At 45.6% G+C, this 15,744-nt stretch overlaps 2 protein-coding genes across 2 annotated transcripts; one reads left to right on the forward strand and one right to left on the reverse strand.

Annotated features, from left to right (window-relative positions):
• The first annotated feature begins 8 nt into the window (after positions 1-8).
• Positions 9-7,270, forward strand: Gatc (glutamyl-tRNA amidotransferase subunit C). Its single transcript, XM_041646729.1, has 3 exons — positions 9-331; positions 5,645-5,748; positions 6,969-7,270. Exons 1-3 carry the CDS (start codon positions 24-26, stop codon positions 7,022-7,024), a joined length of 468 nt encoding a protein of 155 aa, XP_041502663.1. The 5' UTR covers positions 9-23; the 3' UTR covers positions 7,025-7,270.
• A 1,459-nt stretch (positions 7,271-8,729) lies between these two features.
• Positions 8,730-15,539, reverse strand: Srsf9 (serine and arginine rich splicing factor 9). The gene is made up of 4 exons (XM_041646709.1): positions 15,245-15,539; positions 11,295-11,455; positions 9,643-9,815; positions 8,730-9,240 (listed from the first exon to the last, which is right to left on the reverse strand). The coding sequence occupies exons 1-4, from the start codon at positions 15,430-15,432 to the stop codon at positions 9,097-9,099; spliced, it is 666 nt and encodes a 221-aa protein (XP_041502643.1). The 5' UTR covers positions 15,433-15,539; the 3' UTR covers positions 8,730-9,096.
• Positions 15,540-15,744: the final 205 nt, after the last annotated feature.

Here is a 15,744-nt window from a genome sequence, read left to right on the forward strand (position 1 = left end):
TACGGCGGTCGAGAAGCAAAGAAATGTGGGCACGGGCGGTGTGGGTACGTTTTCGGGCTGCACCGGATCGGGGCCGAGGCTTTGCTTCCAAAGCGGGCCCACAGGGAAAGGTCCAGGCGGCGGGGCAGGGGACCGGCACTCCATCCCTCGCCCCGCAGGGCAGTGGCCGCGTGCCCGCCGAGAAAATAGAGCATCTGGAGCGTCTGGCGCTGGTAAACTTCGGCAACCGCGAGGCGGTGGCCCGGTTGGAGAAAGCCATCGCCTTCGCTGAGCAGCTGCACGCCGTGGACACAGACGGGGTGGAGCCCCTGGAGTCAGTACTGGAGAACAGGTAAACTCCCGTTTGCGGCCTAGAGGTCTTCCAGGGAACCCAGGGGACCTTCCAGGCTGTTTCAGGTCCTTTCAGTGTCCTTTGCATGATTGGGAATTTGCCCAGTCACGGTAAGGACGTCTTCTCCCTTCCCCTAGTTCATTATGAATCATGTTATTCCCGGTTAGAATCCTCTAGCCTTCCTAGTCTCGATGTAAATAGAAACAAAATCCGAGCTGCTTGTTAGACATCGTCTTCGAATCCCTGCTCCTTGGAGCCCCTGCTTATCCACTCGGATGTACTGTTCCCTCAGTACCCTCCAGCTTGTGTTGGCTTCCATAACTTTTTCTCAGCAAGCTAAGGTCATTCCCGCTAAAGTGTTTGCACTTGTCGACCTGCGCATCAGATTAAATATCTGAAAGAATTAAATACTATTATATATTTTGGAGACCTTCTCCAGTCAGTTTATATACTAATATGGCATATCCAAATAACATATAAGCTGTGTCATCTATATTTGAAACAAGAGTCTGGCTATACAGGCACGGGCTAGCTTTAAACCCAAGGTTGGCTGCCTCCTTAACACTACTGTCTGTAGGTCTGTATCATTATTTACTTCTTTTGAGACAGGGTTTCATATAAACCAGGCAAGGTAAGAATGACCTTGAATCCTCGGCAGACCTCCATCTTCCAAGTGCTGAGCAACCATTGTGCTTACATATCCCAGGCTGGCCTTAAACATGCGACAGTCCTTGCCCGGTTTCTCAAATTCTGGGCTTATAAATGTGAGTTAGTTACCATTCTTGGCTTGAAAGTGTTTTTTTTTCTTTTTTTTTCTAATCTGTGTGTATGAATGTTTGGGCTTCTTTTTTTTTAATATTTATTTATTTATTATGTATAGGATATTCTGTGTATATGCCTACAGGCCAGAAGAGGGCACCAGACCTCATTACAAATGGTTGTGAGCCACCATGTGGTTGCTGGGAATTGAACTCAGGACCTCTGGAATAGCAGGCAATGCTCTTAACCACTGAGCCATCTCTCCAGCCCTGTTTGGGCTTCTTGTACGCTGTATGCCACATATCTGGTGCAGAACAGGGCGTGGGAGTCACTGGAACTAGAGTTACAGATGATTGTAAGCCACCATGTGGGTATTGGGAATCAAATCTGGCTGACCTGGAAGACTGACCAGTGCTAACCACTGGGGCCATTTTTCTAGTCCCCTTAGTGACAACAGAGAGCCAAATCTGGAACCATGATCTTTATGTGAAGTGCTTCTGCAAAATTTGAACCTTGTTAGTCTCCTGTTCTTCTTACCTTCCAGTCTGTGGTTCCTTCAAGTCTTTGATCTGAAGCTCAGGTCCATTTGCCTGGTGCTCCCCAGCACTTCACAACAGAAGTCGTTTCCATTCCAAGCCCTTCAGATGTGCCACTGCTTCTAATGGAGCCAAAAGAGAGTTTCTTCATGGCCCATTTCTCCAGGCCAGCACTGTCATGTTCTTTCAGCTTCTTAAGTTCTCTCTTCTGTTACTTTTCCCTCACAATTCTCAGCTCTTGCTCTAACTGCTTTTTATCTCACCTGCTTTTCTCTTAATTATTTTCCTTTCTTCTTAAGTTGTCAACTGCCATTAAATGTCCATTCCTTTATAGTTACATTCTTTACGGTTCTAGTGGTATTCAAAGGAGTTATTAATCACAATATATCTACTTGAATCTCATTTCTCTGCTTAGATCGGTGGTTCTCAACCTTACTAATGCCACGACCCTTTAATACAGTTCCTCATGTTGTGGTGACCCCCCCCCCAACCATAACATTTTCATTACTATTTTTTGTAGCTGCAATTTTGCTGCATAAACATCTGATATTTGACCTGTAGGGGCTGTGGCCCACAGGTTGAGAGCCACTGGCCTAGCTGCTGAGGAAAGACACTGGTAATAGAAGTGAATGTCTTGGAGCATTAAAACTCACTCATCTTGTAGACTCCTGGTGCAGGAAGACAGGTGCGGTAGATACTTAGTAAACAGTTGGCCTGAAACTGGTCATAGTGACTTACATCTGTAATCATAGGGCTTGGGATGCTCAGGCAGAGCTAACACAAGTTTGATTTCAGCCTGTGATATTGAAGGAGACCCTGCTTCTAAAAAACAGACAAATAGAGGCCAAGAGTTGGCTGAACAGTTAAGACTATCTGCTGCTGCTCCTGCAAAGGACCCAAGCTGAGTCCCAGCACCCATGCCAAGTGGCTTATAGCCACGCATAACTCCAGCTCCAAGGCCTCTGAAGGTACTGGCACTCACATACACAGACCCCTCACATATGCATAATTAAAGATATTTTTTAAAAACTTCTAAACAAATAAACAATGCCCCCAGAGCCAGTAAGAATGAAGTCCTTGGTTGATTCCTCACCACTACCAAAATCAAACAAAATCAAACTTTTCCTCAAAGTCATCCAGGCCTGTTAAATGCGGGCCCACTGCTGTCATGTCCGTCCGTGTCATAGCACATGTGTGGAGGGGAGTTGGTTTCTTCCATTTGGGTCCATGGGGTCAAAGAGCACTTTTACCTGAGCCGTTTTCACTACCCCCCCCACCTTTTTTTTTCTTTTCTTTTTGTTTGTTGGTGTTTTTGTTGTTGTTGTTGTTGTTTGTTTTTCTGAGACAGGGTTTCTCTGTGTAGTCTGGCCATCCTGGAACTAGCTTCGTGGACCAGGCTGGCCTCAAACTCAGAGATCCGCTTGTCTCTATCCCCCAGGAGCTGGAATTAAAGGAGTGTGCCGTCACTGCCACCACCAGGTGTCCTTTAGTTAAGAGTGTTAATTGTTCATGCAGAGAACCTGAGTTCAGTTTGCAGCACTCAAACCAGGCAGCTGAAAACTGCATCTAACTCCAGGGATCCGATGCTTCTGGTTTTCATGGGCACCTGTACTTGTGCACACACACACACATACATAATAAAATAAACCTTTACATTACATATGCTGTTTCCAGCAATTTTACAAAGCCTTTTTCTTTACTTCTGTAAAGGAAGGAAGCTAAAACAGGGATAAGTACCTCATGGCATTGAGACTTAGGATCTACTGTGTTCTTAGACAGTCTCCAACAGAGTCCTAGCCCAGAAAGACCAGTGACTGCCTTTCAATGGTACAGCTGCAATGTGTTTTTTTTTTCCCCCTACCTTCTGTGCTAGATATTGAATTTAGGGCCTCACACATACAAAGCTATCATTATACCACTGACATACAGCCCCAACACCCATTTTTTTTTCCTAAAAAAACAAATCCCAGCACTTGGGAAGCAGAGGCAGGCAGATCTGAGTTATATAGATTTACTCACTGTGTAGACCAGGCTACTCTACACAGCAATGTCCAGGACAGCTAAGACTACACAGAGAAACTGTCTAAAAAACACACAAGCCAGGTGGTGGTCACACACACCTGTGATTCCAGCACTTGAGAGGCAGGGGCAGGTGGATCTCTCTGAGTTCAAGGCCAGCCTGGTCTACCAAGCAAGTTCCAGGTCTGCCAGGGCTGTTATTTAGAGAAACCCTGTCTCAAAAAAACAAAATAACCAAAATAGAGTTAGCTGTCTCATGCTTTTATTTCCAGCACTCACGAGGCTAGTGTAGGAAGATCTCTCTGAATTTGAGGCCAGCCTAATCTACTTAATCAGTTCCAGCTAGCCAGGACTGCATGATGAGGCCCTGTGTCAAACAAAGACAAAGGCCATGGAAGTGCAACCTTCACTTTTTGAAAAGAAACTAAGGCCATAGTTAACATAATACTTCGGGCTTCTGGGGTGAGGTGGGGTATTATAGTAACATTCATTCAGGAGGCAGAGGCAGAAGGATGAAGAGTTTTGAGGCCAGCCTAGAATACATAGTGTGGGAAAACCACCATCAGCCAGACAAGTGTGGATCCTCGAGCCAATTCCAACCCTCCATTCTCTTAACGTGAATGACAATGTCTCATTTTATGTTGGTGCTTCTCCTAGGGTTAACTCCTCTTTGCCAATGATTTCAGATTCCTTTTTATTGTTATGAGACAGGGTTTCTCGGGTAGCTGTCCCGAATGTGTTCTGTAGACCAGGCTGACCTTGAACTCAGAGGTCCGCCAGTCTCTCCTCCCAGGTTAAGGGTATTAGAGACTCCCTCACTTTTAATGAGTATCTAGAAACAGGTTGGCTCTTGTAAGGCACTTTGTTTTGAAATCATTGTGAAACTGCTTGATTGTATTGCTGTTTAGTTTCACTGGTTTGTAATGCAGATATTTTACTTGATTTTTGAGACAGAATCTTAGTGTGTAGCCCTGGCTGACCTTAGACTTAGTATGTAGACTGGCCTCAAACTCACATCTGTGTCTGCCCCCTGAATGCTGTAATTAAAGCAGTGTACCACTGTATGTGTATAATACAAGTAGAGGACAGAGGACAACCTATGGGAGTCCAGGAGTCCATTCTCTTTCCAGCTAGGTGGCAAGTGCTTTGACCCACTAAGCAGTCTGCATACTTTAGAGGCACTATATGCACATATTTTAGAGAAGCCGCTATGTCTAGAGAACAAGAGATTCATAATCTGTGATATATCTTAGAGACAAAGCCTGTGTAGGCACTAGCCTTAAACTACTTAAGTGCAAGGATTATTGGCATGTGCCACCCAATGTGACTGTTCAGTGCATCTCACTTAGTGACAGGCATCTCTGTAGGTGGCTGTAGTTCAGAAAAAGAAAAGCATTCACCTCAGGGGTATTGCTAACTTACTGCCCGTCTGAATCAGCTGTGTTTTCTTGTATGAGATTCATGCTGCATCTGGTGAGTCTCTGGCAGTGACATCATTGATTCTTGAGTACATGCTTCTCACTGGAGCAGGGTTTGGGACATTTGTTAGTCTTTGATGTATTTTGCATGTTTTAAAATATTTTGTGTATGTGTGTGCCTGAATATGTGCCTGGAACTGGAGTTATAAGTGGTTATGAGTCACCATGTAGGTGCTAGGAACCAAACATGAGTCCTCTGGTAGAGTAGCCAGTGCATCTAACCACTGAGACGTATCTCCAGCCCAGATTTAATACAATTGTATAATTGCCCATTCATTTACTTCGCCAAAATTAATCTACTCATATTAATTATCCAAGAAGATTTGCTACTCAAACCAGGGAGTAATTACAGTCCTCAGTAACCGGGAGGACCTACAAACTGCAGGCTGCACCCCTACTGGGGATGGTAATCACAGCAAAGGCTGTTTTGCTCCCCTGTACCCTCCTTATTGATCCTATCTCTCTGTGCTCTAGAAGCCTCAAGTCCCTCAAAATCTAAGTCTGACCTTGGGGTTTTGCAGATGTTTGTACCTGAGATCTGACAATGTAGCAGAAGGCAATTGTACTGAAGAACTCCTACAGAACTCCAGTCACGTTGTGGAGGAGTATTTTGTGGCCCCCCCAGGTATGTGTTACCCAGGGTAGTCAACAGTGGTTCAGACATGCTCACTGAAGATAAACACTATCTGAATACAAAAGGATAAACTGTACACAAGTGGTGCCGTAATGACAGTAGCCCAGGAATCATACCCACCTTTCGGGGCCAGTCAGTGAAAACGAAAGCGCAGTGCAGGAAGGACTAAGGGTGTGTGTGCAGCAGACTGCATATCTCCCTGGGCCCTGTCTTCAGGAACAGCTAGCATTCCCTGGTGCTCTGGTGCCAGAGGAACCTGAGCCGATTTGCTTGGAAAACTTTTTGTCTGATAGTTCCTCAACTTGTATTGGTAACCATTTCAAATAAGAAAAATTAACATGTCACATAGGCCAGCTGAAACATACCTATATATAGCTTATGTATCTCAGGCGTGGTTTGTAATCCCTGATGTAGCAACTGCATTTCCAACTTCACTATACACACTTAAAATGGAAGCTTGGGCAGCATGACCTTTTGTCTCCTATGTTGAGTTTTCAGCCTCCACAGCAGACACAAACACCAGGCAGCTAACAAGTAAAGCTCTGGCTAACAAAGCTAACATATTTATGAGTTCGATTTTCCTTTTTTTTTTTTTTTTTTTGAGACAGGGTTTCTCTATATAACAGCTCTTGCTGTCTTGGAACTTGCTTTGTAGACCAGGCTAGTCTTGAACTCACAGAAATCCACCTGCCTCTGCCTACGTGCTGGGATTAAAGGTGTGCACCCCTGCCTGTGGATTAAACTCTTTTTTTTTTTTTTGGTTTTTCGAGACAGGGTTTCTCTGTAGCTTTGGTGCCTGTCCTGGAACTAGCTCTTGTAGACCAGGCTGGCCTCGAATGGATTAAACTCTTAACTGCCATATTTGCCTCAGCTAGCTAAAGAGAAGACTTTTATATACTACTTCATTAGATAGATCTATGATCATATCACACAGATAGAACCTTGCTCCAGACTTGGATTCTAGGCAAAGGTTCATTCTTAGTCTTCCATTTCTACCTAATATATGTGCCTGGTTATATACAGCTTGCCTCTATGCACTGGAAGGTGTGGGTTTGGCTTCACTTTGAACTGTTAGTGATACTTGAGAACTGGGGAAAAGGATGGCATTAATACCTACTTCCACTGTTTCATGAAAACCAAGTGACCATTAGTTTAGGAGGGCCAGCTGAACAGCAGGTTCAACTATAACATTCTTTCTTGTTTTCAAACAGGTAATATTTCTTTGCCAGACATGGTAAACAGGATCCCTTCTCCCACAGCAGAGTAGCTATTCTGGGGAAGGGGAACCCTATCAAGATGGTGGACTCACAGGGTGGTCATTTGCTACAGTGAATACTTGTGTAAACTGGACATTTATGATTTCTTGGTAACTGTTCTGAGGACAGAACTGGAAAATAGCCAGCTAATTGAGCACCACAAGCCTGCGTCCAAGGAAATGGATCAAGTACTCACAGGCCTGTTCCATATGGAAAACATCATCCTTCATTTCCTAAAAAAACACTATCAAAATGTATGTATGTGAATTTTTCTGTTTATACTTAGGAGATAGATTACCTGTGACCACGTGACAAAAGTTATTTTTAGTTGCTTTTCCACTGACTTGAGCAGCCAACCATCTTCATGTGTTCCTCGGTACTTTATTCCTACCAGAAGACTCATTTTATAGAAATGTTTGAGTAGTGTCAAAGTAAACTACAGCCTGGGAACTCCTAATTTAGAACCACCTTCCTTTCTCAGAAAGTGGTGATACCCCTTCCCACACTGTGTCTGTGAACACCTGACCCCCCACCTCACACTGTCTATGAACACCTGACCCCCCACCCCACACTGTCTATGAACACCTGACCCCCCCACCCCACACTGTCTATGAACACCTGACCCCACCTCACACTGTCTATGAACACCTGACCCCCCCACCCCACTGTGTCTATGAACACTTGACCCCCCCACCCCACCCTATGAACACCTGACCCCACCTCACACTGTCTATGAACACCTGACCCCCACCCCACGCTGTGTCTGTGAACACTTGACCCCACCCCATGCTATGAACACCTGACCCCGACCCCACACTGTCTATGAACACCTGACCCCCACCCCACGCTGTCTATGAACACCTGACCCCCACCCCACGCTGTCTATGAACACCTGACCCCCCCCACCCTACGCTGTATCTATGAACACCTGACCCCCCCTCCTTCCCACACACAGTGCCTGTGAACACCAGCCAAACAGTTCCTTTCTGAAAAAAGAACTTGTTAAAAATAGCCTTGGGCTTGTTTTCATTCTTCCTCTTCCCTTTATCTGCAATGTTCTCACACAGAGATACACACACCTTTTGTGTTGTTGTTCAGATAGGGTGGCCTTCATCTGTCTCTCAAGTACAGGGATTAGAGGCATGAACCACCTCAGTGAACCTCTTTTACAGGCAGTTTCACTTACAATGTCAGCTCTGAATTATAAAAACTCTGAATCTGGGTTAGAGATGGCTCAGTGGTTAAGAGAACTTCCTAAACCAGTGTTGTGGTGCATGTCTTTAAATTCAGCACTTGAGAAGCAGAGGCAGATGGATCTCTCTGAGTTTGAGGTCAGCCTGATCTACAGAGTGAGATCCAGAACAGCCAGAGTTACACAAATTAAAAAACAAAAACCGGAGCCCTCCCTAGTCTCCTGTCTGACTGGAGTCAACTCAGGGTGACCCAACAACCTCCTGTGACTCTAGTTCCAGGGGTCTATAATGCCTTTGCGGCCTCAGTGAGCATGAACACACATGTAGTATATACATAAATATCAATCTTAAAAAAATACAGAATCTGCCCTCGGTGTTGAAATTTTGAAACCATCACCACTACCCTAGCAATGTAATGTTTCTGCCCCTGACAAACTGCTGTGATAACGTAGAGGATGCTGCTTTTTGGTCAGAACCTGTTAGGGGAAACCTATGTGCCTACTCAGAGACAACCACACACCAATTACTAAACATTTAAAATATATTTCTCAACAAAATGAGCGACTCAGTCGTCGTAACTGCTGATCTCCAGAGCAGAGCGGCCCACAGAGATGCAGCACTGATTTCTATCCCATAATCAGGGGTGAAAAATATACAACTTGTTCTGAACCAAAGCCACAACTTCTATTTCTGCAGTCTAAACATTTCACTGCTAGTATGGTGGCCCTGGTTGAAATTATGTAGTTCCTTAAAAAAGAAAAAGAAAAGAAAAAAGAAAAAAAGAAATTAGAAAATCTCCTAAGACACTAAATTATCAATCTGGAATGTAGATTCTGAGCACAAAGCAGCTCAGGGCATCTAAAAAGTAGAAAAACTTCCCACCCCCTTCCTCAATAAGGCCTGAAAGGAGAGAAGTAGTGTGGAGAGCCCCTGCTTTGGTACGGAGAATCACGGCCCCTGGACCCAGACCGGGACCTTGAGTAGCCATAGCTGGTACTCCTCTCAGGATAAACTCGGATGTATGAAGTTTCACCCTGAAATTGGAACAAACAGAAAAGGAAAGAGTAAAGTAAGAGTAAGCAAAGCTGATGACCTCTAACCTGGCTCACAGCCCCACGTACTACATGCCTGATACTGTGATGTTACTACACCTGCACAATGTTATTTGGTGGTAAGTACCTTTACTCTTCCATTTCAAAAAGGAAGAAAATCAAGATAAACAAATGCATATTTCTCTGTGCTCTGACCTTGCAGGACTTAGGATTAGCAAACACCCCCTTTAATTTTTAATTTATGTGTATTGGTGTTTTGCTTGCATGTGTCTATATGAGGGTGTCATACAGGATCTTTATGGTACTGTGAAGTCATCAAATGGCAAAGGCCATGACCTGTTGCTACTATTGCTAAATTAGACTTAATAGAGGGTAAGAACCCACCTCGTGAGAGCGGAATTTTGTATCATCCAGTTTACGCAGAGCGTATTCCATGTCTTCTTTTCTCAGATACTCAACCATCCCCATTCCATCTTTTTGTACATCTGCATAACAGACATCCCCAGCTTCACGCATGTGATCTTTCAGGTCCTGCCAGCTGCCTGATGGAGGAAGTCCTAGGTACAGACAATGTAAGAGAAGAGCCACACCCTTTAGCTATGTTAACTGCCATTAGGCACTAGCAATACCTATGATGATCTATACTCTGTGGATCACTTTATTCTTAAGGGTTCCCAAGTCACAAATCCTTTAAAGGGGCACAAAACCAGAAAAATTACTTGAAGTATATATGGTAAAACACTGTGAAAAGTTAGGTTAACTGTCCAGAGACCAAAGTTTCCCAACAAAAGCATCCTATTACAGGCTTACAACCTCTGAAAATTTACCATTCTGTCCTTCACAATCAATGTGACACTCCCAAAACTGAATTCCGGGTTTTTTTTCCCTTATAAAATTTATTAGTACCAAGTATTTCTTGCTGAACTTATTTTCCCAAGACATGGGACGTTTGAAACAAATCAAGTGCAGCTGAGGGAACAGCCATCAACAGAAACCAAAGTTTGTTTTCTATTATCGTGAATGGTTGACAGACCACAAAGTACCTCGTAAGAGATCACCAACATTCCTCACTACAGTTGGGGAAAGGTAACACTCAGACGCTAAAACTAGTTGGGAGTCATACAACCCTACCTGATGTCATGAAAGGGAAATGTGCTCCTGCTCTCAAAGGCTGTGTTTACCGCTCACAGCTCAGGATTGCAGCCATTTCCTAATAGTTTTCTAAGCAGGATTTCAGAGCAGCATGGAGAGAAAAAAAGATAATGTATGACATCTTGAAGGAGGGAATAGAGTCCTAGGGTTAAAAAATGACAAAGGGACACAGATAGACAGATACCATCACTCTATGCACTACCGTGATTGTGGGACATTCACACTTTAAAAGGCAGCAGGCTCAATGCATTTCACTCCACTGGGGCCCCCAAACTCCCCTGCAGTGTGCAGAGGGCCCAGGACCTTAACACTGCGTTGATATTTTAAAGACATAAACTTCTGAGTTTGGCATTTCATCCATCATTCACTGACACCAATACAAATGTTCTGTTTTCCAATACAGTCCCCAAGATTTTAAGTTGTTTGCATCTGGTTCCCGTGATGTCTATAAAGCCAGACACCAAGGAACATTTCCAAAGATAAACATTTATAGATCAAAGGTTTTGTCATCATTTTGCCCCTCACCAGTAAGAAACCACTTTAAAAGAAACATGTTTATCATGCTGTGCACTCGGGAGGCAGAGGCAGGCAGATCTCTGTCAATTCAAGGCCAACCTGGTCTTGTGAGTTCCAGGACAGCCAAGACTACATAGGGACCTTGTCTGAAAACAAAAAAGAAATATGTTTCTGTCCCACAAGGCTGCATTACTTACACAGTTTCATTTGTATGGTACCTGCCTCCCTGAAAAAACCAGAACAAAGCTTTAGACTGTCCGTGTGCACTGATTACTAAAAAGCCAGCATATACCATGTACTGAATAACAGCGAGTTTTTCTTACAAGTAGCATGCATGCACCATTTCATCCACTGTGGTAAGAACATACCTGAAACAAGAACTCGGAAATCAGACCGTCTTGTAGGAGGCCCATTCCTTGCGCCACGGGGCCACCCACCCCGACCTCCAAAAGTCCTGGGGAATTCCACACGAAGTCGACACTGGCCATAATCATAACCATTTCTTCCATAAATTGCATCTTCAGCATCCCTGCAAAGGAAAGCTTTAAGTTAGTGCTGCCCAATAGGCTGAATGACTTCCCAATGAAGGGCACGAGTAATTAAGAGGGGAAATCAGCCTGAAGGAATAGGAGGATAGACCCCAAAACAAAATCTTGATGTACTTGTGCTTTAGTTGAGAACCTTTTCATGTTACTCAGAAACTTTACAGCTGGGCCAGTAAGATGGCTCAGCCATGGCATGCACACATTCTCAAGTGCAAAACACTAAAACTGAAAAAAAAAAAAAAACTATAATAATGAAGGGGTTTGAATATGAACAAAAGATGTGCTAGGTATTTGTGAAGGCATCTTAACAAAACTCATGATTCTGGATGCACAAACTAAAACAGGACTACAGCTGTCAAGGGCATGGAAGCCCAGGCATGGTGGCTTTAATCCCAGCACTCAGGAGGCAGAAGCAGGCAGATCTCTGTGAATTCAAGGCCAGCCTGGTCTACAACATGAGTTCCAGAACAGTCAGGGAAGCCCTGTCTCAAAAGAAAAAGTAATTGTTGATAACTGATTTTGCCAATAAGCCAATTTATCAGAACATGGCAAGCATTTTCCTCTCAAGCAGCAGTGCTCAGCCTGTGGTCAGACCCCTCTGACAAACTTCTATCTCCAAAAATATTTAATTATGATTCTTAACAGTAGCAAAATCACAGTTATGAAGTAGCAACGAAAATAATTTTATGGCTGGAGTCACCACACCATGAGGAACTGTATTAAGGTTTGTAGCGTTAGGAAGGCTGAGAACCACTGCTCTAAAGGCTTATCCTATATTAGGCCCCTTAATATTCTTCTAGAAGGCCTAATGGCATAAAGATTAAAAGTAAAAGGAGCCCAATGATGGTGGTGGCGGCACATGCCTTTAATCCTAGCACTCAGGAGGCAGAGGCAGGTGAACTCAAGGCCAGCCAGGTCTACAAATTGAGTTCCAGGACAGCCAGAGCTGTTATACAAGAAACCCTGTCTTGAGTACAGACCTAAACAGAGAACTCTCAACAGAGGAATCTAAAATGGCTGAAAGACACTTAAGGAAATGCTCAACATCTTTAGTCATCAGAGAAATGCAAATCAAAACAACTCTGAGCTTCCATCTTATACCTGTAAGAATGGCCAAGATCAAAAACACTGATGACAACTTATGCTGGAGGGTTGTGGGGAAAAGGGGGCACTCCTGCATTGCTGGTGGGAATGCAAGCTGGTACAACCCCTTTGGATGTCAGTGTGGAGATTTCTCAGAAAATTAGAAAACAACCTTCCTCAAGACCCAGTAATACCACTTTTGGGTATATATCCAAAGGATGCTCAATCGTGCCACAAGGACATGTGCTCAACTATGTTCACAGCAGCTTTGTTTGTTATAGCCAGAACCTGGAAAACCTAAATGCCCCTCGATCAAAGAATGGATAAGAAAAATGTGGTACATTTACACAGTGGAGTACTACACAGCAGAAAAAAAATAACGACATCTTGAATTTTGCAGGCAAATGGATGGAGCTAGAAAACATTATTTTGAGTGAGGTAACCCAGACCCAGAAAGACAATTATCACATGTACTCACTCATAGGTGGTTTTTAAACATAAAGCAAAGAAAGCCAGCCTACAAACCACAATCCCAGAGAACTTAGACAACAATTCAGACATTAAGAGAGACTTACATAGATCTAATCTACACGGGAAAAGATAAGATCTCCTGAGTAAATTGCGAGCATGGGGACCTTGGGGAAGGTTGAAGAGGGGAGGGGAGAGAGGCAGGGAGGGAAACAGAGAAAAATGTAGAGCTCAATAAATATCAGTTAAAAAAAAAAAAAGAAACCCTGTCTTGAAAGAAGATTAAAGACAGATGACAGCCTGAGGATGCTGGTTCAGGCACCCACATGGTGGCTCACAACCATCAGTAATTCCAGTTCCAAGGATCCAACAGTCTCGTCTGACTTCCTTGGACAAGAGGCATGCATGTGGAACAGACAGACACACACAGATAAGACACACACATAAATGAATTTTCTTCAAAAGATAAGTGAGGGGTGGATATGGTGACTCACATCTTTAAGAGCAGCAATGCGAGCCAGAGGCAGGCAGATCGCTGTTTTTGAGCCCAACGTGTCTATCAAAGTTCCAGGCCAGTCAGGGCTATAGTATAATACTTTATCTAAAGCAAACTAACAAAAAGGCATCAAGGAACAAACACATTCTGGACAACGTTGACTGCCAGAATGTATCTCTAAGGGAACCTGGAAGGGGCAGGCATATTAGGTATTAAAATCAGAATTTGTATGTAAAGGGCTTGAGTTACCTATTTAAACATTTTATACCCCCTGAGGAACAGGTCTATCATCTCACTGGGTTATTAAAAAGACTAAGATGCTAATACTTTAAGTGCTTTGTTTGAAACTTCTCAAATAGAGCAGAATATAATTTCTTCTGCTAAGACTAAAGGAAGAACATGACCGTATAACAACACACAGTAACTGTTAAGTCTAAGAGGAGGTTTAGATCCTACCTAGATCCCTTATGAAACACCAAGTATTATCCCCTCACTAACCTCTTGCATTGACCAGTGCGAAATTTCCTCATCTGTGAGGTACGGGCAACAATATCTCCCTCATGGGTTGCTGGAAATGCTAACTTCACACACAGCATGGCACCTGACACGGAATGACTTCAAAATAGACAGAGGCACCGTCTCACGTCCATATGTAAAAATGCTTCCGTCTACTTTTGAGGCAAATGTCAAGACACTTAGGAATAGGCCGTTAGTTTTCAACCATCGAAGTCCAGGGTACTTCTACTGGCAATCCATATCTCCAGCCCAGGCCGGCGGGACACCGGTAGGCAGGCAGAGATGGAGCCTTCCTCCCAGGGATGCTGGCAGACAGGAAGAGCCCCTTGCTAATCCTCCCAGTGAAGTGACCACTGGGGTGCTGTGACTTCTACAGCGCACTTAAAAGTTCTGGGCCTTGGGGGCTGAAGAGATGGCTCAGAGGGTAAGAGCACTGGCTGCTCTTCCAGAGGTCCGGAGTTCAATTCCCAGCAACCACATGGTGCTCACAACCATCTGTAATGAGACCTGGTGCCTTCCTTGCCAGCATTGTATGCTTAATAAAAAAAAAAAAAAAAGTTCTGGGCCTTTTCCGGTCCGAGGGCTAACACTTGCAAAACCACAGGACCTAGCTTTTCCTCAACCCTGGTACTATTAACTTGTGGCGGGCGGGCCTCCCTCATCAGACGGGAATGAAATCATAGCCGCCGCCCCCTTCCCCCGCGGGTTTAATCCCACTTTTTTTTACAAGAACTAGGCGCAGTGGGGAGCCCGAATGGGGACAGCTTCCAGACACCCCTCTATGGCCGCCAAAGGCAACCTGTCCCCGCCGTGTGTTCCCCCATAACGGCGAGAGCCCGGGGGGGGGGGGGGGGGGGGGGGGAGGGGGGGGGTGGCGACTGCCTACTTTGCCGAGTCCTCTGCAGAGCCGGTTCGGGGACCCGAGGCTCCTTTAGGGGAGCTTCCCGTTAGGCTGCCTTCCCAGCTCCAGGGAAACAGTGCAGACTCGTACTCTCCCCGAGGCAAGCTCGGTGGGCCCGGGCCCTCCAGAGCCCATCTGGGGTTTTGACGTGAAACACTAAACCACAGGGGAAGCTGAGGAGAGAAGTGGCCGCCGCCTCCGGGGGTTGCCGCGAGGGGTCGGCACCGCGGGGAGGGGGAGGGGAGGGCGGGGAGAGGAGAGGGCCGGGCCGGCGCCAGCCTGCAGGAGGGCGAGCCGCCGGCTCCTCACCGCGGGTCCTCGAAGCGGACGAAAGCGAAGGGCACGAGGCCGTGCCGGTTCTTGAGCTCGATCTCGCGGATGCGGCCGTACTTGTAAAACAGGTCCTCCAGATCCTTCTCTCGCACGTCGGTCGGAAGGTTCCCCACGTAGATGCGCCCGTCGCCCTCGCCGCCGCGCTCGTCCGCCCAGCCCGACATCCGCACGGCCCGACGCCGCGGGCCCGCCGCAGCCCACTTCCCGCTGCCGCCGCCGCCTCAGCCCGGATCCCGGCCGCAGCTCCCCCGCGGGCTCCGAGGCGCTCAGCCGCACTGCATTGTGGGAACGCTGCGCGGAAGCCGTAGGGGTCGGAGGAGACTAAAGGAATCTTAAAGGGAAAGCGGCCGCGAGGTGCGCGTGCGTGGGCGCCAGTGCCCCGAGAGGTGCCAGAGGAAGGAAGGTTGGAGTAGCGAGATCCGAGCCGTGGGACTTGCTCTGCAGCGCCACCTAGGCTCGCAGGTCTCTTGGCGTGT

The sequence above is a fragment of the Microtus oregoni genome, unplaced genomic scaffold (assembly GCF_018167655.1).
Source record: "Microtus oregoni isolate MIOR12 unplaced genomic scaffold, Mior012 000003F_ref0000135, whole genome shotgun sequence".
Taxonomy (NCBI): Eukaryota; Metazoa; Chordata; class Mammalia; order Rodentia; family Cricetidae; genus Microtus; species Microtus oregoni.